A 26,523-nucleotide genomic window follows, 5' to 3' on the forward strand; every position below is an offset into this window, starting at 1 on the left:
AAAAGGAAAGCCTACGAAGCTTAACGAAGCCGAAGCAAGCAAATGAGATTGACAATAAAGCCAACAAATGGTAACCCCTGTGTAGGTTAACAACACATTTTGCAACCAACAGTGCATGTGCTGCCTAGTAGGTGCGGTCTAAAAAGCACTGCTGCAAAGTGAGCAAGTGTGATGAGCTGTCTACAGGCGGTGAAGAGGAGGTAGCCCTTCACTACACCCCTGGTTTGATGGATGGTCTGCACAGTTTTAAATTATCACTTCATTTTTTACGTAACTAAGTTGAAAATACATCACAGGAGTTTTTTTTATACCCAGTGTAAAGCGCAATGATTAAACCGTATGTCTTTTATTTTTTCTGCAGAGTATGTGAGCTTCTGCAAGGAGGAGCCGTTATGAACAAATGTTACCAACCCCATGAAGCCCATGTCCCGTACCTCCTGCAACTCTTTATCGACTACAACCTGTACGGCATGAATCTACTCAACCTGGCAGCAGTGAAGTTCAGGAAGACGCGGCGAAAAGGTTAGTGATGCATTATGTGGTTACTCGTGGGGCGTTTGGAAAATGTCTGAATTAAAGCCGCACTTTATAAAAAAAAAGTCTAGCTAAATTTTAAAACGGATATTTCGGGGAAAAATAGAGATGAAATGTCTTTTACCTGACCCCAGGATAAATATCAGCAAGAAGCACAGAACTCGTGCGAGTGCAGTGTTGAAAACATCATGCACACGGCGCTGTTCAGTTTCAGATCAGGTCGCTCAGACATGGGAAGCATGGCATAAGAAACCGTTGAACCCCTTTGCTGCGGCGGCAATTCTGCCGCAGCGCTAGGGGGGAGGGGGGCCGCACGGCACTCCCATGCTCATGACGGAACCGCTCCATCATGAGCCTCAGGCGCGCTGTGCTTGTGACGAAACGGTTCCGTCACGGTCCCGCCCGCTCAATAGAACGCGCCGCGCAGGCGCGCTGAGCAGGCAGTGACGGAAACGCTCCGTCACCAGCACAGCGCGAACGAGGCTGGTGACGGAGCGGTTCCGTCACCAGCATGGAAGGGGTTAATAAACAATGTGATTGAAATGTACCTTCCAGTCGTCCGCATAACTCTGCCGCCCCAGAGGTGTAGTTCAAGGTAAGCACTAGTAAGGTGCTGCGTCTTTGTTCTATTCAAAAGTATGTCCCTAGCATGTGGAACCATAACTGTAAGATGGAGAGGAGTTGGCCTAACTGCTAGGGCGGTCGACCTCGAATCTGGGGAACTGGGTTCGAGTCTCGGCAATGACGCTTAACATCCTGTGATTCTGGACAAATCACTTCATCTCCCCGTGCCTAACAAAAATGAATGTGTCCTCATGTAATGCAACTGGTGCTATGTAAAGCGCTCTAATACCCAATTCGGGTCAAGTTCGCGCTATATAAAACTCTGTTAAAAAACACAAAAAAAATAAGTAACACAAACATGCTGTAAAGTCAAGATGCATCCTAAATAGGGTGGACGGACAGGCCGTATATAGGCCTTAAAATCCGTCCCGCTTTATCCTGGCGTTTGAAGTGGGTGGAGCTTGAAGCTTTACAGCTGGTGCACTCGCCGCACTCTGGAAACTCTGAGCGCTGTGGACAGATTAATTTTCACGAGGTCTCTAGAGTAAAAGGGTGTTTATTTCCGCTTGCATGTGTGGCCTGAGCGGTAGGTTTGTATGTGCAGTAGATATTTCTTTATGGTGTGCCAGAACATGGTGGTATTCTCACAGCAATATAAGCCGTCGGAGAATCTTGGTTAATCCTGTTCTTTGGCAGAATTCGCAAGCCTTTCTTTCACTTTTCATCCTTTCCTGGTCATTAATACAAGAACAGGCATTTTAGTTGGAGTTATTGCGTGCTTTCTGTGTAACTTTCTTGGTAGACTTGGGTAAATATTTCGTGTATCATTCTGCCCTGGTCATTAATACAAGAACAGGCATTTTAGTTGGAGTTATTGTGTGCTTTCTGTGTAACTTTCTTCGTAGACCTGGGTAAAAATAGATCATGATTACTGACAGTCAGTCTGTATTGATCGAATGAAATTGAGGATTTGCGAGGAAATCTTTTTAGCTGCAAAAACCTGATGCATTAACCACGTTTTTTAGGCATTGGTGGTATATTTTCTTACTTGTGAAATTTGAAAGATCTTTGTTTTTGCTCTGTGGTGAAACATGGATCTCTATACAAAGGAAAAGAAACAACTGGCATGGTTGCACTTCAAGGCCGTAATAGTGGGAGTGCAGCAAAATCCAAATCTCGGTTGTCACACAACATAAGAGCGAATAAAGTAGGAAACATTTGCACAAGTTTTTTTCTGATCGGGATTAGGTCATAGAAGAAATGTCACCCTTGTCAGAACCCTGTTATGGTTACACTCCAGTTGCTACCAGAGCCAACTGCAAAATGACTAAATAACGTTTAGTAGGATTTTATTTTTCAATTTCCACTTAGGTGGGATTTCTCTATATTATTTTCTTCCTCCGTTATCATAAGCCACAGAATTGTCAGTTTGTGCTATTATTTAATACATTGTGTCACCCTCTTGCTGCTTAATGTCGATGTACAAAAAGTATAATTAAGTACACCTACTCTGTCAGAACTTACTGCCGACTTAATGCCGTAAAAGAGATTTTTTCACTGATAAAATCAAAGATTGAAGTGATCTTATAGTTGGGTATGATTAGTATATCTTACTATGCTTTAAAAAAAACCTTAGAAATTCACTGAAAAATACAACGGTTAAAGGGATGTTATAGTTGGCTGAAAACATGCCATTTTAAACGGTCAAACCCCTGAAATTCACCCTTTATAGTTATCTCAAAGGACTATAACTCGTGCCCTAAGGTAACTATATAATTCATGCCCTGCCATGCCCAGTTTTCTTATCAATAGTTTCATTGCAAATGTTGCAGTGATATTATCAATGATATTATAGAACATGTCATGAGTGATGTAATATGTGCGGATATTAGCCGTGCATGGCGAGGGTGCAAGTTAGTTACTAGAATGCCCCAGTGATTACCAGAGGCACGCCACTGCTACTCCCAAAATTGGGGGCTGCAGGAGGACGCCCAGGATCCCCCCAGCCCTGCCAGCTCCCCTTCTTGCACCCATCGCTGGTGAAGTGGGAGCCGCCATTGCTTCCACCCCGCAGGAGCAGTTCCTTTGTTCCCACAGGGTGGTAGCAATTCACAGTATTTCCCTGTCCATGAGCGCAGACAGGGACATATTTTGTTCTCGCACTGGGCGGGGAGCTGCTTTGTGCTCCTGCCCGGTGGAAGAACAATGCACTTTCCCTAAGGGTCCCAAGGGGATATATATATATATGTATATATATATATATATATATATATGTATATATATATATATATATATATATGTGTGTATATATATATATATATGTATATATATATATATATCTATATATCAGATTTCTTAGAACTCTGGAGTGAGTTCATAGTCTTAAAATGGCTGCTGCCACAGCTTTGTTGCGGTGGCAGCAGATCAGATCTCTGCATGACATCTGCTGTCTCTGCAGATCCTCTGTGGCATGAAACATACAACTATTTGAACAGTAATTGCACAAAAACCACAGAACTATTTAAACCAAATCACAAAAGCACTCTTTCTGGACCAAGATCTATCTTTCTGCCAAATTTTATGTAAATCCTTTGTGGTTTGTGGTGTAGCTGTGTCTAAAGTTCGTATGGAAAAATGGATGGGGAAAACCTGTTTTGGGTCTCTCCCCCTTTTCTCGGCTCCTCTTGATGTATCACCCCAAAACCTTCCAGGAAGGAGCTGAGATGGGAAAAAAAGGTTGTTTCAGAACGTTTTGTCAAGGAAATATCGACTTTCAACCGATGCAACCACATTTGTTCCTGGTTGAGCCTGTCCTCTACTTATGATTTGGCAGGAACAGATAATCTGATAGGTTGTGTTTGTGTAGCACCACTGGATTGGTGAACAGACATATCTGCAAGCATTTAAAGACCCATGACTTAGGAACCCAAAATCCACTCAATATTTGCAAAATATTTTAATATAAGGCCATAAATGTTATATTTGTATGAAGGAAGAGTTTTTGTTCTATATTCTTCCACATTGTTTCCTAAAAACAAAAGTGTTGCTCCAACATAGAAGCTTGCTGTGAATTCTGGAATTATGAAAAATTATAGGATTTCATTCCACACATTAAAAAAGGTTCTGGTTGCCTCAAATTTTCCTGTAAATCAGATTGTTGGGCATGGCTTGGAGGAGGAGAAAGATGTTGGTGTGAGCCTGCAGCTCTGCTCCACGGGAATGAATCCACCTGTAAATCAATGCCTAAACGCCAGAAATTGAGACCAGAATGACAGAAATGACATCGCAGTGTAGATTCCATTATCTTGGCGCCAATCTCCACTCGAAGCCCTGATGTTGGCCTCAACTGCAGACCACCATTACACTGCGCTTCTGTCAACTGTCAGCGGAGACCTATCGATGTGAGCACCCAGCAAGCGGCTCGCACCGCGACATTTCCGGAATTCAGTCTCATTACAACACCAAGTAAGAAACCCTCACCGTTCATAGCGCAGCACCTGTACAAAACACTCCCTCCAAATAATATCAGAGAGTTAGTGGAGCTTTACCATTGGGGATTAAGGCCTCTAAATTAGTGGTGCCTTAAGCATGCTCAAACTGGGGGAATTATCTGAACATTCTGCGGTCACCTAATCCAGTATTGCTTATCATACACCCACGTAATGGGCTTGACATTTGCTTGCGAATCTGTCGAGTCTAATAGCTACTGAAAAGTGGGTGACTGCTAGGTTAGCACCTACAATGGCAATCAAATTGGTGCCCCCCGATCATCCCTCGCTGTACGCTCTACGCATTACAAAAACTTTGGTCTATTAACTGCCTAGCTTTTCCCCTCACCAGTGCTCAACAGTTCTTTGGCAATTCATGCAAACTGCAGAGCATTTCAGGCTAAATTATTGCTGAATTCTGCTTCGGCTAATAATCGCTAAAATGGGGGGACTACTAATTTAAGACTTCTAGCAGCAATCAAAATGGAGACCCCCCCACCCATCTCATGCTGTACTCTGAGGCTCTGTAGCACGAAAACTGGCAATGCATTATGAAAACTGCAGTTAAATAACTGTCTAGCGCGGATGTATGATGTTATAACGCATACTTTTAGCACACATACCTTTACAACGCAATTTTTACAACGCAGGATCCATTACAACGAACTACCATTACAACGCATTTTTTTAGATCACAGATGCCATTACAACGCAAGTATTGGTAAGTATATATTATTTTAAAAAATGTAAATAATTAAAATTAATATAATTTAATTTAATTTAATGTTAGTTTTATTTTATTTAAAACCCAAACCTACCCCTGAACCCTAAAATACCCCTGAACCCCAAAACCCAAATCTAGCCCTGAACCCTAAACATACCCCTGTACCCCAATACCCAAACCTAGCCCTGAACCCTAAAAATACCCCTGTACCCCAAAACCCAAACCTAGCCCTGAACCCTAAAAATACCCCTGTACCCCAAAACCCAAACCTAGCCCTGAACCCTAAAAATACCCCTGTACCCCAAAACCCAAACCTAGCCCTGAACCCTAAAAATACCCCTGTACCCCAAAACCCAAACCTAGCCCTGAACCCTAAAAATACCCCTGTACCCCAATACCCAAACCTAGCCCTGAACCCTAAAAATACCCCTGTACCCCAAAACCCAAACCTTGCCCTGAACCCTAAAAACACCCCTGTGCCCCAATACCCAAACCTAGCCCTCAACCCTAAAATACCCCTGTACCCCAAAACCCAAGCCTTTATAATAAATCTAAAATCAAATACTATTTTAAAGTTATTTTACATTTAACATATTTTTTAATATAATGCGTTGTAAAAGTACATGCGTTGTAAAAGTACTTGCGTGGTAAAAGTATGCATGGTAAAAGTATTCGTGGTAAAAGTCTTTACGTTGTAATAGATGCGTGGTAATGGTATTGCGTGGTAAAAAATGTGTGGTAAAGGTTGTATACCGTCTAGCGCTTCCTCCACGCTAGCACTCTACAGTTCTTTGGCAATTCTCGACTGATTTGCAACTTAACCAAAATGGTGACCCCCCAACCCATATATCGCTGTACACTCCAAAGCACGACCTTTTCCTATGCGCCATAAATCTTCAGTCAAATAGCTGCCTAGCGCATCCCATCACCTGTGCTCAGCAGTTCCTCAACGATCACTCCAAACTTCTTGTCTAAAACATAGCTTGTACTTATCGACCCAAGGCCAGAAGTGTGGTCCCTGGGTTCATATGATCATAGCCCCATGGCTGTTCAGGTGGAGTCCTAAATTGTTAATACACCTGACCTCTGCATCCACAGTCTGGCGCGGCGGCCTGCCTCCGCCTAACAGGGTCCTATAATATAGTGCACACAAGAGACCCTATAAAACAGAAAGAAAGACCCTCCCAGTGCAATACACAGCCTGCACCACCCACAAGAGCGAAAATCATCAATAGAAGGGTACCTGCTAAACCTACCCCGTACATACTTTGCTGGTATGGTGTTTTTGTGACACAGGCACCACAAGATTAACATCAATGGAGTTACTGAGGTACTCGTCAGCTTCTCTCAGGTCGTTCTAATTCTTCAGTTCAACGTTTACACTCAAATAAACATCAATCGTAGCATAGACTGGGCTGACAAAGTCCTAACTCTAGACATAAAAGCAGCTTTGGGACACAACACACCAGAACACCAGACTATAACAGATTGCTGAAACTACTAATAACTACTTTCAAGCAAAATGGCAGAAAAGGAATCTAAAAGAGTCAAAAAAGAGTAAAAGCAGACTTGCCAAATCCTGACTCACCAGTCAAAACAAAAAAAGAACATTAATTCCACAATGGAGAGGCTATTTAAAAAAATTGGCAGGACATTCATAATCCCACCAAATCTACGAAGGACAACACAGGTGCAATGCAAAATGAGATATGTGCTATCCTCTCAGACCAACACTAGGATTGCAGAGACGGAGAGTAGAATCCGCAATCTGGAGGATTACGAGACTAAATCAAAATATTTCAACCCTTAATAGCAGAACCCAAACTCTAGCCAGAGAATTTGTGGCACTGGAAGACAGAAACAGACCAGGGAACCTTTGTGTCTTGGACATCGCCGAAAGTGAGGAAGACATGGCTGGGTCCTGCATCCTATTCCTGAGGAAATGTTTCTTACAAAATAGGATATCATTTTTAAAAAAGACCTTGAATTTGAAAGAGCACACAGTACGTACAAGGAAATATCCTAACCAGACTCAATTGCGCCAAATCGTATGTAAACCACTCCCCTACCACCATGTGGAAACAATTATTGCATTCATGAGGAAGCCTAACCACATACAATCGAAAGGCAGCATGGTCTTCATCTCACAAGACTACTCTAAGTCCACGGTTGAGATCAGGAAGGGCTTCCTGGGCCTACGACCCAGGTTGAAAGTAATGAATTGGGCATTCTCCTTTGCAGGTTCTGTGAAATACCGGGTGACAGTACAAGAGACCTCGCACATCTTCCATGACATCTCACCCTCCTGAAATTCTTAGACCAGAAAGAAGATGCAGCTATGAATGTAAAAACACACAAGCCTTGGTTCGCTAGGAGCAAGCATTGGCTCTTACATTGGAACATTGTTCACCAAAAATAAATCTCAAACACTATTGCTTGACGGACCTTTCCTCATATGATCATTGTCTCAACTCTGAACCTTACCTGTCGCTGTGGCTCGTAATCTGCAAGACTCCCTCATCTAGCTATTAGCAACTCTCTCTCTGAAAACTTGGAGCAAGTCTTCAAACATGCGATCGACACACACAATTGTGCCTTATATATTGTGCTTTTGGACCAATTTATGACAGTACCCTGATAGCAAATATAAGCTTGAGTCCTTTGCCAAAGTGTATGTGATGTATAACGCCATAATCCTAATATGGGTGTACAGTGGTTTGATGCAAGAAACAAGGCAAGGTTTCACACTCTCGCTTGCTCTCTTCATCTTAGTTCTAGAACCCTTTTTTCACCACCTTGGTGAAAATGTAGGAATATTCGGGCTATCATTCGGTAAACAAAACATAAAATTAGATGCATTTGCAGACATTATTTTAATTACTAGAGGATACCCTCTCCTCTATTTTCGCATTAATGACAAAAATCCAAGAATTTGCTGATATTTTAGGCTACACACTCAGTAGGAACAAATCCGAGGTTAAACTGCTTAATAATATAGGAAATAAGGATATCCCTGGCAACTGAGGCCTCGCTTGTCAAACAGGCCATATTAAATATTTAGGAGAGGAATCTTTAATGACCTCATCACTACTAAAAAAGTTGAACGAAGACTCATTACTTTAAAAAATCAGTAAGCTCCTAGATGGATGGCCACTTAAGTTTCTATCTTGGTGAAGTAGGGCAGAGTCTCTGAAAATGATGATTTCTCCCCTAGTCAATTAATGTAATCAGTATGCCCCCTATGTCCCTTTCAGAAGAATTCCTATCTAAAATTGATAATACTTTCAACATATTCTTATGGCAAGACAACAAAAACAAGAATATCACTAAAAGATATTACAGTCTTGAAAGGTAAAAGTAAGTGGCCTAGGCCTCCCTAACTTCTTTAGGAACTACCAAACAGCATATTTATTCAAGCAAGGCACGAACTAATTTCTTGAAGATGCAAATTATAAACTTGTCTGGGTAAATATTAAAAATTAATCGTAAACAACAAACCTATTACCGGGTAAGTAACAATACACAATCCCCATCTTCTACGGTCCAGATATTGTAATTCTAACCTGTCATCCATTTGACTCAATCCCAAAATTAAAATTGGTCAACCCCTTCTATGTTCTGAAAGGTAAGAAAAAGGGATAAACCTGATCAAAGACATCTTTGACGACACCCTCCCACTTCCGTTCTCCATGTTACAATCTTACTTCAATATATATATATATATATATATATATATATATATATATATATATATATATATATCATAAAAAACAAATAAGATACCACCAATGCTTTCTCAAACCAAAGCCATGATCATCCATAGATACTACTGGACACCAGAAAGGTTCCATAAAGTAAATCTTGCATGAGATCCCAAATGTTGGAACTGTAATGACCAAATAGGTGAGCTTGTACACATGCAGAATTACTGGGATAATACATTTGTATTTATCAAAAACACTTTACTTATTACTCCCATGTGCAAATTGTCATTATATACTTATCGGACCACTAGACCATCAAATAGGAAATGAGGCACATGGGTATCGACTTTACCTAATGTTAAAGCTTACCTGCAAGTTTATTCTCACCGACTGGAAGAACTTCGGCATAGTTTCATTCCAAATGTGGCACGAATCACTCTCATTTCCAATAGGTTCAGACAACATATCTATCCCCTTGGCACCCATCCCACAGACCCATGTGGAACTCACTTGATGCAATCCACTTTGAACCGCCATAAACCAGTACACCTCTTACTGATGACTTATTTATATATCGTTAGACAAGTGCGACCCGTCTGCCCTCACACGTATGACCTCCACTAGCCTAACTCAGTTTAAATCAATACCTAATCCTTATCCACTCTCCACTGGTAATGACCTCACTGGCTAGTACTAGTGTTGGCTGTTTATTCTGCTTTTCATATAAATATCATGTTTATTCTGCTGTGCATATAAATAACATGAAGATGGCTCCCTCAGCAAAACCAATGGATCTCCTCTAACTTTTACCTATCCAATCGCGTACAATAATGTCCAAATGTGTGAATTCATGTGCAGCATATTTCCATTTGAAATATGTACCATTACTAATGTGAAGGTTATGCACAGTCTGTCCCCCACCCTTTTTGCATTCTTTTCCCATTTTCGCTGTGCTTCTCATGATCGACTGCACCAACGATATGCCAATAATAACGCCAAGCACTACCAATTGCCTTTATTGCGTTTTTGAACTGTCCCTCTGTTGGAATTTCTCACATAAAAAAATGAATAAAAACAATTGAAACCCCCCCAAAAAATCAGATTTAATTAAGGCAATATTTAAACCAGGTGAAATGCTTATATTTTCAAATCCATATCCTGAAACCATATCAATATTTCACTGTGAAGCAATAGCATTATCCACTTTTTCAGGAATGCACAGTAATAAAGATGGAATCTGTACGCCCCACCCATCCCCCCCTGTTGAAGGAAGTTGTAGTTACCTAGCAAATACACAGAATCTTCAGTAGTACCATGTAAAAGATGAGACATTTGTATTTTAACAAATAACGATTGCTACATGCCGTAGTAAATCCATAAATAAGTACAGAAATATTGCACAACATATTATAATTATTTGACTTATATAATTGACTTAATTACCTAATTACTATATTACAGTAGGGAAGGCGGCACAGTCCACGCTAAGCCAAAACTGCCCAAAAAGCTTTTATGTCATAGATGTTGAAAACTATAGTTCAGTAGTACACATTTCTAAGAAGTGTCTTTGATAAAGCCAATCATTCTTGTCTTTCTGAGCTGTTGGCTTTACTAATGCGTTTTGACCGTGTTGTGCAGCGCCAACAAAACGCAAAATGATTTTTGACCATGATGTACAGCATCGGCAAAGAGAAAAAAGATGCAATGATTCGAGTTGTGCATGAGTGAAAATGCATTATGACCAAGGCAGCACAATGCATGCATGATAACCTCTGTGTGTGCCTACTAAATGATACAGAGTTCTCTTTATTTTGAATTATTTACTGATCCAAGATGGCAGACACCACTAAATTTCACGTGTGCATTATCCCATTTCTTACAATGGAGTGGCCTCAAAGCAAATGGGCGCTGACTGGCCCTCCAAATCGTTTTTTTAACCCTAAAAAAAAGATAATTGTATGGGCCACATGTAGCAGCATGAGCAACGAAGGTGCAGATGGAGGGATGCAACAGGACCTGGGCCTGGGGTGCATCAGTGAGCTTTAGCCATGGTGGTCGGGGAGTTAGAATGAACTAAAAACAGAAAAGTTGTGATGGGGAAAGGAAGAAACTGAGTTCTTCAATTCTCCTTCATGTGAACAAAAGACAGGTAGCTTTGACAGATGGGCTTCCGAGGGCTCATAATGTGAATGAGGATTGTTGTTCTGTAAAATTAAAGTGCTTTGTGTTTTTGCATGAGACTCCTTACTGTTAGCAAGAGAAAATTATTATCACGATGAATCGGAATTCTAAAGATTTCTCAAATAAGATTTACACTTAAAGTGTCTTCAATTGACAAAGTGCAGGCAATTATCCATACTACTGTCAGAAAATACCAATAGAATGAATTTCCCAATCTGGAGCAGCAGGTGAATGAACCAAAGGTCAAAGGCATTAAGTCCATTTCTTGAAAATATGAGCCCAACAAGTCTGCCCCTGCCAGTAGATATTGTAATAGATTTATTGTTAAAATGCTTCTTTAGGTCACCGCGTGAGTCTTTTCCCCAAAACTTCTCAAGCTTCATTTAGTTAATAAATATTGCAATGTTTTGGGAAAATCATTGGCTACAACCCTTTAAATCTGTATGATTTTGCTGGAAGAGCAGGAGCACCAAAAACTCACTTAACATACATTTTCTTCTAATGCAAAGTTTTTGCAGAAAAATTCTTACAAAGACAATTTTTGCAAGAATGGTCTTCTGCAGCCATAGTTGAACACCATCAACAAATAGCCAACACGTTAATTGCCAGCTTCATGAAACTTTGTGTGGAAATTTTTAATTTTGCCCCATTTATAAATGTAGTTAATCTTGCCTCTCATTTCTGTTATGAACCCCCAAAAAACGTGTATTGGTGCTGTATAAGAAGGCATTATGTTCATCTCAAATCAGAAAACATTTGCTTTCTTTTCATTTTTCATCTGTCTGTTTTTTTTGTAAAACATATGGAATACATCTTGTATTCTTCAATTAAGGTTATATGACAGTGCAACAAATATAATATCATGTTTGTTGATTTAAATGCCCTTTCCTTCCAGATGTCTATTTAGGAATAAATGAAAGCTAATATTTTTTTCCATTCCAGAATTTATTTTCGGAAATGGGTCTGAGATTACTGGTCACCTGAACATACATACATATTGCAAGACCTTTTAAAAAAAAAAAAAAAACTTTTCTTTTTTGTAAGTGTGAAATATTTACTGGCTTGAATTTGTTCTTCCTGATGGCCCAGTTTTTAGGTCGAGCCTGGGCAGCGCATTTGCTGCTCTGTGAGGCATGCTGTATTAGAGTATGGACTTGAAGCTCCTCCCACTCTCCGCCCATATTTAGGTCTCGCCTAGGTAGCGCTGCTCTAGGAGGGCCTTTAGCCCTATTAGCCATTGGTCTGCTCATTTTGAAGCTCACTTGTGCTTGTGGCGGCATCCACCTTGTGGGAGCGAGCAGCAGCGCGCGTGCTAATTGGCCGCTGCTCGCTCCCGCAAGTCGGATGCCGCCACAAGCACGAGTGTGCTTCAAAACAGTTATTAAGCAGAGCGCGAGCAGTTTCACTTAATGACTGTGTGCTTGGCAATCTAACATGCTTGGGTCTCGTATCAAGGTTCTGTGTGACATGACTGCAGCACTTTTATTTTAGCAGACGTACCTATTAACATTCAGGGCATGCCCCTCTTTCGCGGCATTGCACAGTAACTTAGTATAGCGCCTGGTTGTTACCCATTTTGGGAACTAATTGACGAAAACATGGCACCTCTTTAGTCTGTTAAAAATGTGAACAAATAAGTAACACAGGGATTCTTTATTTTTCTTTGATATTTCTATCTTCCGTTCTCACTTGTCAGTCGTTATTCCATTACTGTACTCCTTTACAAGATCCATCATTTGCCTATTGCGCTATATTCTCTCATCCTCAATAATGGCGGCCCCACAGCGTCTGCATTCATGGTGACTTAATGCGTCATCCTTCGAACGCAGAAGACGGAGACCTGTCACTCTATCAACGTTTTTCCAGGCCCGCGTGCTGGCTATTGTCAGGCCTGTTGAACCTTGCTGTGGTTGCGGAATGGATACTCACCAGCTGCCTCTTCCTCCAGCCTCCACGTCCCCTGCTACTGCACTCATGACAGGACTTCCTGTCGCAGCAGTTATGTCATCTCAGTGGGACTGACATCTGCTTTTCTGCAAATTATCAGAATTTGCACAGTGCACAGGGCGCTCGCCCGTTGGTTACTTGGCCCGCCCTTCGCACAGCTGGAGGTTCTGGCTTGCGCGGACTAGTTCTACATGTCTCGGTTGTAGCCAGAAGGACCCCACCCACTCCATATGTTTTATTAATTGTAGACATTATTAATGTGGCACAGGAAAGGGGTAGGCATTTTACAAAAGTAAAATATGGAAATATCTAAACATAAAATATGGCATAAGTAAAGTATGTCAAATGCATCGTCCTCTTCCTTTTATCAAAGCAAAAGTATCGTCCCTACTTTATTGTGTTCTTACAATAGGCACTCTAAGGGACAGTGACCCACCGCTGCTTCACCATGACTGCAGGACTGAAGCAATAGCGACAGCACTTGTTTCTTTCAGCCAACTGGCGAACAATAGATAGCACACTCCACCATCGATTTTGTATAATTTCACTGAACAATGGAAGTGCTCTCAGAGCAGCACATATTTATTTTTATTATACTTTTTTTTAGATCTGAGATTTGACAGTGAAGCTTAGCTTTCTTTTTTTCATTTGCCAGATGTAATGATGACCTTTACGAGTAGCACAGTGTCGCCATTGCCCTTGCTAGCACCAGGTAAACTGTGCCTTACAGTAAAAACTGCAAGAAGGAACAAGAATTGGCATAGCCAATAGGTCTCGCTTTTGGGACCTTATAAGTATTTAGTTATGCAGCACAATATCCTTGGTGCAACAACATCAACTGTTGCATGGCTAAAAACTTATAAGGTCCCAAAGGTGAAACCTATTGGCTATGCCAATGCTTGTTTTCATTGGCTTGTGTCATTGTCCTTTGTAAATATTGTTTTCTGATTCGTTAATAGGCTTGTTAGTCCCTCCTTAGTACCGCCTCGTCTTAATTTGTAACCTCCCATGAGGTCTAGCCCATGTTACTTCTGTTATGATATGGTATGTCTTATTTAGTCTGTAAGCACAATTTTCATATATGATTTTATCTACTGCAGGCACAACATGCTTTCCTGCTACATTCAGCGCGCCATGCGCACTTTCTCTTTCCAAGCGGCCCGGGACAATGGCGGGCTGTTGCGGGTCTGAAAGATTGGATCTGACACAATGTTGGGATAATGAAGGTTTATTTATTCTGAAAGTGCATCTCCCATGTGAGGCCAGTCTGTCGGTTTTAAGGTCTATAGTTAGTCGCTTTTAGAAAGACAGTCTTGCAGCTGGGTACTGTCGCACGTTTCCCTTTCTTTGAGTCTCTTCCGGTCTTGAGGTGGACTCCCTGGTCTCCGGCGTGGAAAGAGAAACAGACAAGGGAACAGGTTGAGGACGTTCTATAATTATTTTAGTGTAGGGACAGAAGTGAAGGAGCACCCAAAATAAATACTGTGTCACACGTGTAAAGTTTGAGTGAACATAACGTGATTGGGTCAGGGCGCAAGCAGGAGTAAAAACAAGGAAATCGGGTCACTTTCCGGCGTTCTCCCTCCTCCCGACACACCCTGAGATTCTTTCCCGTACCTGAGATAGCCACGCTCCTCCAGGAGCGTGGCCGGATAGTGTGCGGTGTTGTCGGCTCTCCAGCTTCTCCGGGTCTTCTGCCGTCGTCTGCAGCTCCCTCGGCTTTTCCTAACACGGCATTCTTCTCTCTTCGGTGGAGTTCTTCCACTCTCCTGCTTCCTCTTCGGGGGTGATGTCACACACCCACGTTGGTGAAGATCTCCTTCTTATTGGACCCTACCCGACCTGTCTACGTTGTCAGAGGAGCGGTTCCTTTGAGAAGGGCTCTCCCAGTTAAAGACACCTCTCCGAAAATATGCCGGGGTTTCCAGTACGCGTGAGGGTAACGTAGACCATTCGTCCTGCTGGAAGGAAAGAAGAGGGGTGGAGCGGGGTGTCATAGCCCAGCTGTCAGGATTTAGTTCATCTTCCACATATGACGACCCTTCCTCGTTACACGGGCGCTTCTTTGAAATGAAATAGATCTTGCCTTTACAAGAGTTTGAGCTATTGGGATTGTAAATGACAGTGCCTTTTATTTATTTGTTCATTATCAAAACAGAAATAATAAAAGGCATTATCATTTACAATGCCTATAGTTTAAACTCTTGCAAATGCTAGACCTATCGCATTGCAAGTGCTTGTTTGTGTGTAATTTGTATGTATTTTAGTCTCCTGTGATTTCTGAAAATTTTTATTATTTTTGTTCATTTGAAGTTTTTTGAAAGGGCATTTTGAACATGAATAATTGTCCATCACTTGATCTCTCAACTTATACCCTTAATTGTTTTATTTGAAATGCCTTATGCACTGTGTGAATATATAGTGGCTATTTTTTTTAATGAATCGCTCATTAATGAGAGAGACGTTGACATGCTCTTAAGAAGCTATTTTAAAAGTGGCCCAAGCTTTTCAAATTCAGAATGTGAACACAGACTAGGATGTCACACACTCCCACACCTGCTTAATGAATTACTCAGTTTTCATTTTGTGTTTAAGCATAAATAACACTTTGATAATTTTTTTTTAATTCCGACGCCTTATAATTTTTATGAACAGGTGACGAAGTAGCAGGAACTGGGTGTCACAAAGATCACTTGCACGAAACATCCTTCAACAGTACCTTTTTTCGATGGGAGGAGGATGAAATACCAAGGTCAGTATATTATGGAATATTCTGAAAAATCACTGATCTTCTACAAACCAAACTGCGTGAGTGCTGCTTGCAAATATCTAATGAGCGTATCTGACTTTTGGACCTGGCCATTTTTGTATGGTTATCTCCAAACCTTTAGCCTTCTTCCTCCTGTTTTTCCCGTTGGGAGCAAATCGAGATCTGGAGTTTTGGGTCTCTGAACTCACAATTTAAAACTACATCTTTTGGTAAAGTTGATTTTCAAATTGCGTGTTTGAAAATGCCACTTTCAGAAAGTGGACATATTCTTGCTGAACTATACTGTGCCTCTGCCTGTCTGTAGAATACACGTCTGGGTGGGCTGATAGCTGGGCTCTTGTGCATTCACTCTAGACAGTCACACAAAGGGAGCTGAGGTGTGCCTTGCATATCCTGATGGGCCATCACCAGGCTGAGGGGCCTTCCTGAGCTAGAGTGGTGGAAGGAGTTGTCATGAACACATGCATAGGGCTGTGCCTGTCCCCATACAAAGCTGCCCCTCTCCCTCGTAGTGTGTCTGGAGGCAGGCAATGGAAAGGCAGAGTCTTGAGCACTGCAAAAACTTTCTTTTGAAGTTTGCCTACTTCAAAGGAAGAAAGGGGTAGAAGTATTGGACCTCTGACACCCCAAAATCAGAGCACATTCTGCCAGGAGGAAGAGCTGGATGCCGTAGGGACTGCCACTCTGCTGTTGCTTTGTTGTTTTGGCCTGCTCCTTGGTGCTTCTGTTCTGTGAGTGAAAGGACTGAACTTTGCTTTCTACGTCCTGCTTCCAAGGTTCTCCAAGTGCTTGTGTCTGCTTGCCTCCTGTTAAGAAGTCTCGGGCCATCAAAGACTTCACGTACCAGTGCCCTTCTGCTGAGAGTCCTAACTTGCCAAGTGGTGCCAAATCCAGTTCCTGGGGCCTACGAAATAGAATCTGGTGATCTAAATGAGAAAATCCATGCATCGACTCGAAGTACCTGCTTTCTGGACGCATCGCAGCAGAAGAGCAACACATCCATGCAGCCCGCCCAGAATCGCAGTTCCCGATTGGCGCTTCAACCACAGCTTTCACCACAGGCCCCAGCTTGCCATTGCAGCATGTCAGAAAAATTGCTGCAGTGTGAATTTCTAGCACCTACTCCAATGCAGCACCTGCTTGCGGCTGCTTTCTCGCTGTTGCCTTAACGCATCGCTTCTGTATTTTCCCTGCATCATCCCTGGGCGCTAATTCTTTGACACCGCGGTAAGCAGTAGGGAACTGATGCATCACCTCCCCTGTCAGTAAGGAACCAACACATCACCTCCTCTGTGTAGTAAGGACAGATGCATCGCTTTGCTTTTCCGTTGCCTGCGCCTGCCTCGTCTTTGAATTTTGACGTATATGAGGTACTTTAAGCTGAATGAAAACCATCCATTGATTTCTATGGACTAAACTTTCTTAAAATGTTAAGTGATATTTTGACTTGTGTATGTTGGACTTTTGTCGTTTTGGTCTTGTTTTATTCAGCCATTGTCAGAAGCCACAGACTCAATATATTCTCCTAAGCCCAAGACACCCAGCTGATCCTCTCCCTCACAGACGAACCCACACCGCTAAGAGCAATTTTCACAATGGGAAGAAGGCTTTCGCCACCTGAATAAAGGACAGCTGCCTCAAGCTTAACTCAGACAAGACCAAAGTCCTCATCCTGGGCTCCACCTACTCTGCTTGGGACAATTCCTGGTGGCCCACAGCGCTCTGAACCCCCCACACCCACGGATCACACATAAAACCTCTGCATCATCTTGGACTCCTCGCTCTCAATGAACCACCAAATCAACACCGTTTCCACACGCTCTACCTGCTTCGTAAGATCTTCAAGTGGATTCCCACAGAGTCCAGGATAACCGTCACCCATGCGCTCGTCAGAAGCAGACTTGATTACACCAACGACTCTACACTGGCACCATCCAGAAACTCCTAAAGAAACTGCAGAACCTCCAGAACCCCTCCACCAGACTCATTTTGAACATCCTACCATCCTACCATCACTGGCTACCAATCAACTAATAAATTACATTCAAACTCCTCACGAACACCTACAAAGCTCTTCACAATGCTGGACCTGCATCCCTCAACCACCTCCTCTTCTACACCCCCTCCATACATCTCCGCCTCGCCCAACTGGCCCTGGCCACCATCCCACGGATCCCCAAGGCAACAGCTGGAGGAGGATCCTTATCCTATCTCGCTGTGAATACCTGAAACTCCATGCCTTTGCACTTCCGGCTATCCCCATTGCAGACACCCCCCCTCTCACACCAGCACCTTGAAACCCTTATGGGTGAATAGTCGTGCTGTATAAGAAACCTGATTGGTTGAGATAAATATTGGCTATTTTGCTAAACTGGCGTGGACTCCTTTTGTTGTATTTTCACTGTGCTACTGTGTGTATGTACAAATGCGTTACACATTGCCTCTGAGATAAACCTGACTGCTTGTGACAAGCTACCAAGGGGGCGAGGAGGAGTTATCTTAGCTGTGTGACTACCTTACCCTAACTAGAGTGAGGGTCCCTACTTGGACAGGGTTCAAACCACTGCCAGCTAGAGACCCCAATTCTAACACTGACCTTTGGGAGTCTCCAGTTTGTCTCCTTCTAAATACATATCCTTATTTTAGGGGCTCTAATGCTAGCTAAAATTTCTGGCTGGTATCCTATGCAAGTACATCAACTTTCGTGAAATGAACACTTTTCATACAGTGGTTAAGCTTTTTATTTGGTTATGGATCCTCTAGGGTTGTAATTTCAGCTGCCATTCCTTACTGAATATACCTCCAAACTCATTACCCAAAACTAAAGCTCTCCCAATCAAAAAACACAGAAAGATTTCAATTACTGCTTAGCAACCTATGCAACAACCTATGTTGGTAAGGGGCCCGGGACAGACGGAGCTATAGGCCATTAATATGAATGTTTGCTTTTGCCTAAAGCTGTTGCTAGATTAATAGGAAATATATCCAAGTACTGAAGCATCTGAATTTGAACTATTAATAAAACACAAACAAAAATCCAATGCTGTACCACTAGCCTCACCAGTACCCCTACTACTGAAATGCGCTTCAAGTTTTTACACAATTTGTTTGGGTTCTAAAGGTCCAGCTTATCTCAGGCCTCAAACTGTATCTTTACTAACCCCCCCAATAGAGGAGTGTGGCCTCTCTGTCACTGTCCCTCTGATGTTTCCAGGCTTACATGTCTAAGAACTCATAAGGTTTCTCTCTGAATCTCACATCTGAGGCCAGTCACCTAGTTGAATACCGAAGACTGATTTTCAGTGGTTGGCACATTTCCTCCAAAAACAGTATTACTGTAACTAGTGAACCTGTGCTGTTTGCTGTACCTTTGTGTTGTCATACCCATGCTTTGTTTTTCATGGGGACCTTTTTGTAGCCTTGTTGCATACATTTGAATACATTGTGATTTTAATTCTCTAGGTTATTGCACCATATTTGTGGGTTGTAGACCGAACAGCTATCCACCATCAACAGAGTGTCCACTTCAGTCCAAACTAAAATAATGACACCCATCTAGTATAATCACAAAATCTCTAGGCTGCACATGTAGCATGTCAGGCCTTCATGATCTCCTTCCAGGCATATCACTAAAGAAGCAGTCTGAGTTTTCATTAATCTGTTGTCAAACAAATTCTGACATGACTTTTATCAGCATTAAAGCAATCAGTAGTCTCTTCCTATCATAATACTTCACTAAGTTATGAAGAATTTGAAAAAAACCTGTAAGAAGCATACTGTGAACCTTTGTTTGGAAAGGGTATGAGGAACTATGTTGTTGAGTACAAAACTTACCAGATGATCCAGAACAATATCTGGTGTGCATTCTTTAGTAATGTTCTTATTTTTTGTGGCTTACTGTTAATCTGCATATCTGAAAGAAACAGGTTAGTGTTAGATTCATTACCTTAGAATACCCCCAGGCGTCAGACTGGATCCGGAAAGTGTTGCGTAGCAGTACCCCTGCGCGTCGGTAGGCGTCGTCTGCGGCTCCGCCTCCGTCATCTGCATCGTTGGCGCCGGGATGACGCCTTCGGAGTACTTAGACGCCGCCCTCTCGCGCGGACGTCAGTTCTTTTTTCCACGCCAGCAAGTGCAGATCCGGAAAAAGCAGTACTTCTTAGTCACTTTTTGACTAACTTTTTCGATCCCTTTTGGATCCTTTTTCGAGTCGGTAGACTCTCTGTGCCAATAGGGGTACCCGGGTTCAAACACTGTGCAGATTGTCACCGCCTGATGTCGGTTACCGACCCCCACCGTCGGTGCCTTTATTGCCTTGGGGCCGACCATGACGACAAGTCGTGCCCCGACTGCCGGGCCTTGATGTTGAAGGCTAGGCGGGAGCGGTCCCGTACGCGCCTCGGGCTCCGGAAATCCGCCCCACGCCGTTCTCGGTCCCGGTTAAGGAGGAGGTCGAAGGACCGGTCGCGGGGCCACAGTCATCACAGCTCGGCGAGTCAACACCATTCGTCGGGCTCCAAGTCCTCAGGTAAGAGGCACAAGAAGTCGAAGAGACGTCATCGCTCTTCCGACTCCCCCCGACGCTTGCACGATGCGGCCGGGGGTTCGGGCAACACGCCCACACGGCTCCGCCGGTGCCGCAGGCGCCGCAGCCAGCCCCATACCCACTGGTCCCTGGGCTGAACGCCACACCGTAAGATATTGAGGCCTTCCTCAGGGCCATGAGATCCCTCTCTCCTCCGTTGCGTTCCGCTGTGGCGCCTTCAGGCCCTGTGGCCCCGTCTGGGAGCCCAAGCGGGCTGGAGGCTTCGGCCCCGGCGCCGTCGGGTGCTTCGGCCCCGGCACCATCGGCAACTTTGGCCCCGATGCCGCAGAGCCCCACTGGATCCCGGGCCGGATCCGGCTCGCCGCTTGTCGACCTTACGACCCCTCCACTGGCGCCGACTCCCAGGGTGTCGCCCTCGACGACGCGTCCCCGGTCCCTCCCTCAGTTTGAATCCGGTGTCGGGCCGGCGTCGCTAGACGCCGCATTCGACGCCGAGAGAAGAGCAATTCTTCTATGATCCGGCCCCATCCTTTGCACCTGACTATGAGGAGATGGGAGGCGAGGAGGATTGGGAGGGGTCGGGAGTGCCAGTCGTATCAGGACTGGGCAGTTGAGCTAGGGGAGGCCAGTGGTCTGGACACTTCGCCCGGCACTGGATTTGTCTCCTTTCCTACCGTGGCTACGGAGGAGGGGGCTGCTTACAGCGTGGTGTTGACGAGGGCGGCCAAGGCCTTGGCTCTTGAGCTCCCCATCGCGGCCGTGAGGACTAACCTCCTCACCGAGGTCCTTAAACCACAGGCAAGCTCTTCGGAGCCTCTACTGCCGTTTAATGAGGCTCTTACTGACGTTCTGTTGGGCACTTGGTCCAGGCCTGCTACAGGCCCCCCTGTAGATCGGAACGTGGCCAGACGCCACCACCCGACCCTCGGCGACCCTAGCTTCCTATCCACCCACCCCACCCCCGAGAGCCTGGTTATCCAGGCCTCTAATTCCCAGACCGCATTCCCGACGGCTCCACCTGATCGGGAATCCAAAAGGTATGAGCAAATCGGTAAGAAGCTGTTCTCCTCACTTAATTTGGGGTTGCGGTCGGTCAACACTGCTTGCCTTTTGGACCGTTATACCCACTCTCTGTGGGACACGGTCACGGACGTGCTGCCGGGTTGCCCGGAGGAGGCCCGGGCAAAACTCGCTCAAGCCCTTGCAGAAGGGCGAGATGCAGCATGGTACTCTATTCGATGTGGGCTGGATACCACGGACTCGCTGGGCAGGGCGACTTCCACGACTGTGGCGGTTCGCCGCCACGCCTGGCTGAGGTCCGCTAACTTTTCGGCTGATGTCCAGAATTCACTCATGAACATGCCGTTTGATGGCCGTCGCCTCTTTGGTTACAAGGCAGATAGTGCGCTTGAGCATTTCAAGGACTCCAGGGCTACGGCCAAGTCCTTGGGCCTGTCGGGCCAGCGCCAGCAAACTTCTGCCTTTCGCTCCTTTCGTGGCCTAGAAGGGGCGCCCCTTCACGTCCTGCCAGCCACGGGCCGCAGACTAACATCCAGTGCGGCGGCGGACGTGGCAACTGCCGTGGCGGTGCCAGGGGACAGCGGCGAGGTCAGTCCACATCCACCCCCGCAGCATCCGCCTCAATGCCTTCCTAGTCCGAGATTTCAGGCCCATTTGACGCCAGTGGGGGGCAGGGTTCGCCATCACCTCCTCCACTGTCGCACCATCACATCGGACAGGTGGGTGCTGCAAATCGTCCAAAGGGACTACTCCCTCTCCTTCGAAGCGACCCCTCCAGCCATGCCACCGCAGTACCACCGCGTGTCGGGGATCACTTGCAACTTCTGCAAGAGGAAGTTACGGCCCTCTTGGCCAAGGGGGCCATCGAGCGCGTTCCTGGGCCAGAAGTAGGGTGTGGTTGTTACTTCCACTACTTTCTGGTTCCCAAGAAAGGCAAAGGGATCTAGGACCTGCGGAACGTCAACGGCTTCCTCCGGAAGGAGAAGTTCAAGATGCTGACTTATGGCTCAGGTCTTAGCTGCCCTAGACCCTAGAGACTGGATGGTAGCGTTGGACTTGCAGGACGCATATTTTCACATCCCTGTCCTGCCGGCCCACCGGCGTTACCTGCAGTTAACGGTAGGCCACGAGCACTTTCAGTTTACCGTGCTCCCCTTCGGCCTTACCAGCGCCCCTCTGGTGTTCACGAAAGTGATGGCGGTGGTCGCAGCTCATCTGCGCAGATCAGGGGTGTCAGTCTTGCGCTATCTCGACGACTGGTTGTTGAAGGCGGGCTCGCCCCAGACAGTCGTCAGCCACCTCTAGACTACGGCCGACCTCCTGCATCTGCTGAGGTTCTCCATCAATGTGCCAAAGTTACACCTGTGTCCCTCTCAGAAGCTCCTCTTCATCGGAGTGGTTCTGGATTCGGCGCAGTTTTGGGTTTATCCTCCTGAACAGCGGGTTCGGGATATTCAGGCTCTGATTCCAATCTTTCAGCCTTTATCCCGAGTTTCGGTCAGGTTGACGCTGCGGCTTCTGGGGCTGGTGGCCTCCTGCATCCTTCTGGTGCATCACGCCAGGTGGCGGATGCGGGCTCTGCAGTGGGACCTGAAGTTTCAGTGGGCCCAGCATCAGGGCAACCTGTCCGACCACGTCCTGATCTCGGAGGGCACTGCGAGACAGTTGAAGTGGTGGCTCACGGACCACCATTGGGTCAGCGGCAGATCCCTCTCCCTACCCCAACCGGAGCACGTAGTTGTGACGGATGCGTCCCTCCTGGGTTGGGGGGCCACATGGGAGAGGCGGAGATCAGAGGTCTCTGGTCTCCGGCGGAGTCCCGGCTCCATATTAACCTTCTGGAGCTGCAGGCGATCCGGTTTGCACTGAAAGCCTTCCTTCCCTCTGTCTGGGAAAGTGTAGTGCAGGTGTTCACAGACAACAGCACCGCCATGTGGTACTGCAACAAACAGGGCGGGGTGGGGTCGTGGACCCTTTGTCAGGAGGCTCTGTGCCTCTGGCAATGGCTGGAACACCAGGGCATCTCCCTGGTGGTTCAACACCTGGCAGGTTCCCTGAACGCCAGGGCGGACGAACTCAGCCGTCGGTGCATGATGGATCACGAATGGCGTCTGAACTCGGATGTGGCGCAAGGCCTCTTTCAGCAGTGGGGGCTCTGGTTAGATCTATTCGCCACAGAAGAGAACGCAAAATATCCTCAGTTCTGCACATTGGAATTTCCAAGGCGGCACTCGCTCGGAGACGCTTTTCGTCGCGAGTGGAGCTGCGGTCTGTTGTACGCCTTTCCGCCTATACCACTTCTGCCCAGAGTGCTGAAGATCAGGCGCGACCGGGCCCAAGTCATCCTTGTGGCTCCGGACTGAGCACGAAGATACTGGTATCCCGAGCTACTCAGCATGTCAGTTGATCCCCCGATTAGTCTGCCTCTTCAGGAGGACCTTCTGTCGCAGCAGTAGGGGACGGTCCTCCACCCGAACCTGTCCAGTCTCCACCTCCATGTGTGGAGATTGAGCGGCGACAGTTGAGGCCATTTGACTTGCCTCCTGAAGTCTGTGATGCCATTCTGGCAGCCAGGCGTCCCTCCACAAAATCAGTATACGCCTGCAGGTGGAACAAATTTGTGGCATGGTGCACAGCAAAGGCTGTGGATCCCCTTTCTGCCCCCCTTTCAGAGGTTCTCCTCTTTCTTCTTTCTCTTGCCCAGCAGGGCTCTGCTCTTGGCACTGTCAAAGGCTACCTCTCTGCCATTTCAGCCTTCTTAAGGCTCCCTGATCAGCCTTCTCTTTTCAAGTCCCCTGTTGTAAATAGATTCTTGAAGGGCATCACTCAAATGTTTCCCCCTGTTCCTTTCATGATGCCTCAGTGGGACTTGAACCTTGTTCTGACTTATTTGATGTGCGCTCCCTTCGAGCCACTTCACAATTGCCCTCTTCGTCTTCTTACTCTTAAGACTGCATTCCTGGTTGCCATCACCTCTGCCAGGAGAGTGAGTGAGCTCCAGGCTCTATCTTCTAAGCCTCCTTTTCTTTCTGTCCATCTGGACAAAGTTGTTTTAAGAATACGTCCTTCTTTTCTGCCCAAAGTGGTTTCAGCCTTTCACATCGGGCAGTCCATCACCTTGCCCACCTTCTTTCCACCTCCGCATCCCTCGAAAGAGGAAGAGAGGCTCCACCGTCTGGACCCAAAACGTGCGCTCTCATTCTATTTGGACCGCACACTTCAGTTCCGGGTGGACGACCAGCTCTTTGTTGGTTACGTGGGCGCTAAGAAGGGACGGGCGGTGCGCAAACGAACCATTTCTCGATGGGTTGTTTTGTGCATAAAGGCTTGTTATTCACTGGCTAAAAAGGAGCCTCCTGTGGGGCTGCGTGCCCATTACACTCGAGCCACGGCGGCTACTACAGCCCTGGGTCGGGGAGTCCCCTTGCAGGACATCTGTCGGGCAGCTACGTGGGCCTCGCTGCACACATTCGCTAGACACTACTGCCTGGACAGCCAAGTCTGGAGAGATGGCTTTTTTGGCCGTTCTGTTCTCCAGGACTTTCTGGTGTGCTCATTGGTTCGCAGACCCACCACCAGGGTTTGTATTGCTGGGGTATCTATTCTAAGGTAAGGAATCTAACACTAACCTGTTTCTTTCAGATGCACAAGTGACTTACTTTCTGTAACAATATATCTGTAAGAAACAGTAGTTAGTGTTAAATTCCTTACCGCCCCACCCATCCTCCCCGTTCTGTGAACCGATATCTAGGGTTAAGGTTCTTCCTTTTGAGGGCCCTAGTTTCATGGCACCAGTGTCGGTTTTTATCATGGCTCTGCGTTTCTGGCGCGGAAAAGCTGTGTATAAGGACTGACGTCAGTGCGCAAGGGCGGCGTCTAAGTACTTAGACGACGTCATCCCGGCGCCGACGACGGACGCAGAGCCGTAGACGACGCCTACCGACGCGCAGGGGTACTGCTACGCAAAACTTTCCGGATCCAGTCTGACGCCTGGGGATATTCTAAGGTAAGGAATCTAACACTAACTACTGTTTCTTACAGATATATCATTACCGAAGGTAAGTAACTTGTGCTTTAGTTTTTCGTTTTAATGTAGCATCATTTTCTAATGGTGGTTTGCACATGTTTTCTATTTTGTGAGAATGACCATTCACCCATTTTGTTGTGATGGGCACTGTCACCCTGTAGTCTGCACCTTTATTCCCAGGGCCTTCTGTGCTTGTGAGGAGACCTCTCTTCTGCTTTAGTCTGATTAAAGTATTGTTCTGCACCTCTGACACAGTGTGATGGGTTTGCCCTTTCGTTATAAAAACAACATCCTTGCTGAAGCTGGTGGGAGGCTCACTTCCTGCTAGAGTCTTCATGGAAATCTTCTATGAGCTGTCACTAAAATGCAGTCTCTCTGTCCCCGAACTTCATCACGAGAAGGAAAGATAGCTGTAGACTCCGATGTAAGTGCATTTGTGGATACACTGAGCCTGGCTTCCTGATATAAAGTACCAAGGTATGGGGATAGGTCATTCCAACAGGCCTGGGAGATGGGTACTCCCTATATGCTCTCTTTAGCGTGAAGATCAGTAATAGATAAGTGATTTTTGCAACATTGTCAAAAATTGCAATGGTTGAATTGTTTGTGTGTTTTTCACTATATTAAAAATACTTATTACCATAGTGTCATCTTTCTTACAATTGCTGTTCATGTTTTATATACAAAGATTGGAGCATTTCAATAAATGTTTAAATATGCAATATTGTATTGTTTCTTTGTGAACACTTTGGGCATGCAAGAATGACAAACAAAGGGGTGAGATCTGTTACCGCGATTTCCTAGGGAATCTGGAAGTCATGTTCTAGGTTACCGGCAACATCTATAACTCTGCAAGCTTAGGAGGTTAGATGCCATACTGGGAGCTAGCCAAACATTTACTGATTAAATAAGACTCTGTCTATGTATTACGAAGTTTTGTTGTTCTATATACTCAGTCCTACTAGATTGGTAGGAACCGTTTAAAATGGTTCCACCGTTACAGGTCTGGTAACTATTT

General features: G+C 45.3%; 1 protein-coding gene across 2 annotated transcripts in view; it reads left to right on the top strand.

Annotated features, from left to right (window-relative positions):
- REV3L (REV3 like, DNA directed polymerase zeta catalytic subunit) overlaps positions 1–26,523 on the top strand; it is a 954,247-nt gene that overhangs the window by 270,816 nt on the left and 656,908 nt on the right. For both annotated transcript variants that reach the window (XM_078649145.1, XM_078649144.1), the window contains exons 4-5: positions 362–522; positions 15,798–15,894. In XM_078649145.1, coding sequence (XP_078505271.1) covers positions 362–522; positions 15,798–15,894 — 258 coding nt within the window. The remainder of the gene's footprint in view (positions 1–361; positions 523–15,797; positions 15,895–26,523) is intronic.

The sequence above is a fragment of the Lissotriton helveticus genome, chromosome 6 (genome assembly GCF_964261635.1).
Source record: "Lissotriton helveticus chromosome 6, aLisHel1.1, whole genome shotgun sequence".
Lineage (NCBI taxonomy): Eukaryota > Metazoa > Chordata > Amphibia > Caudata > Salamandridae > Lissotriton > Lissotriton helveticus.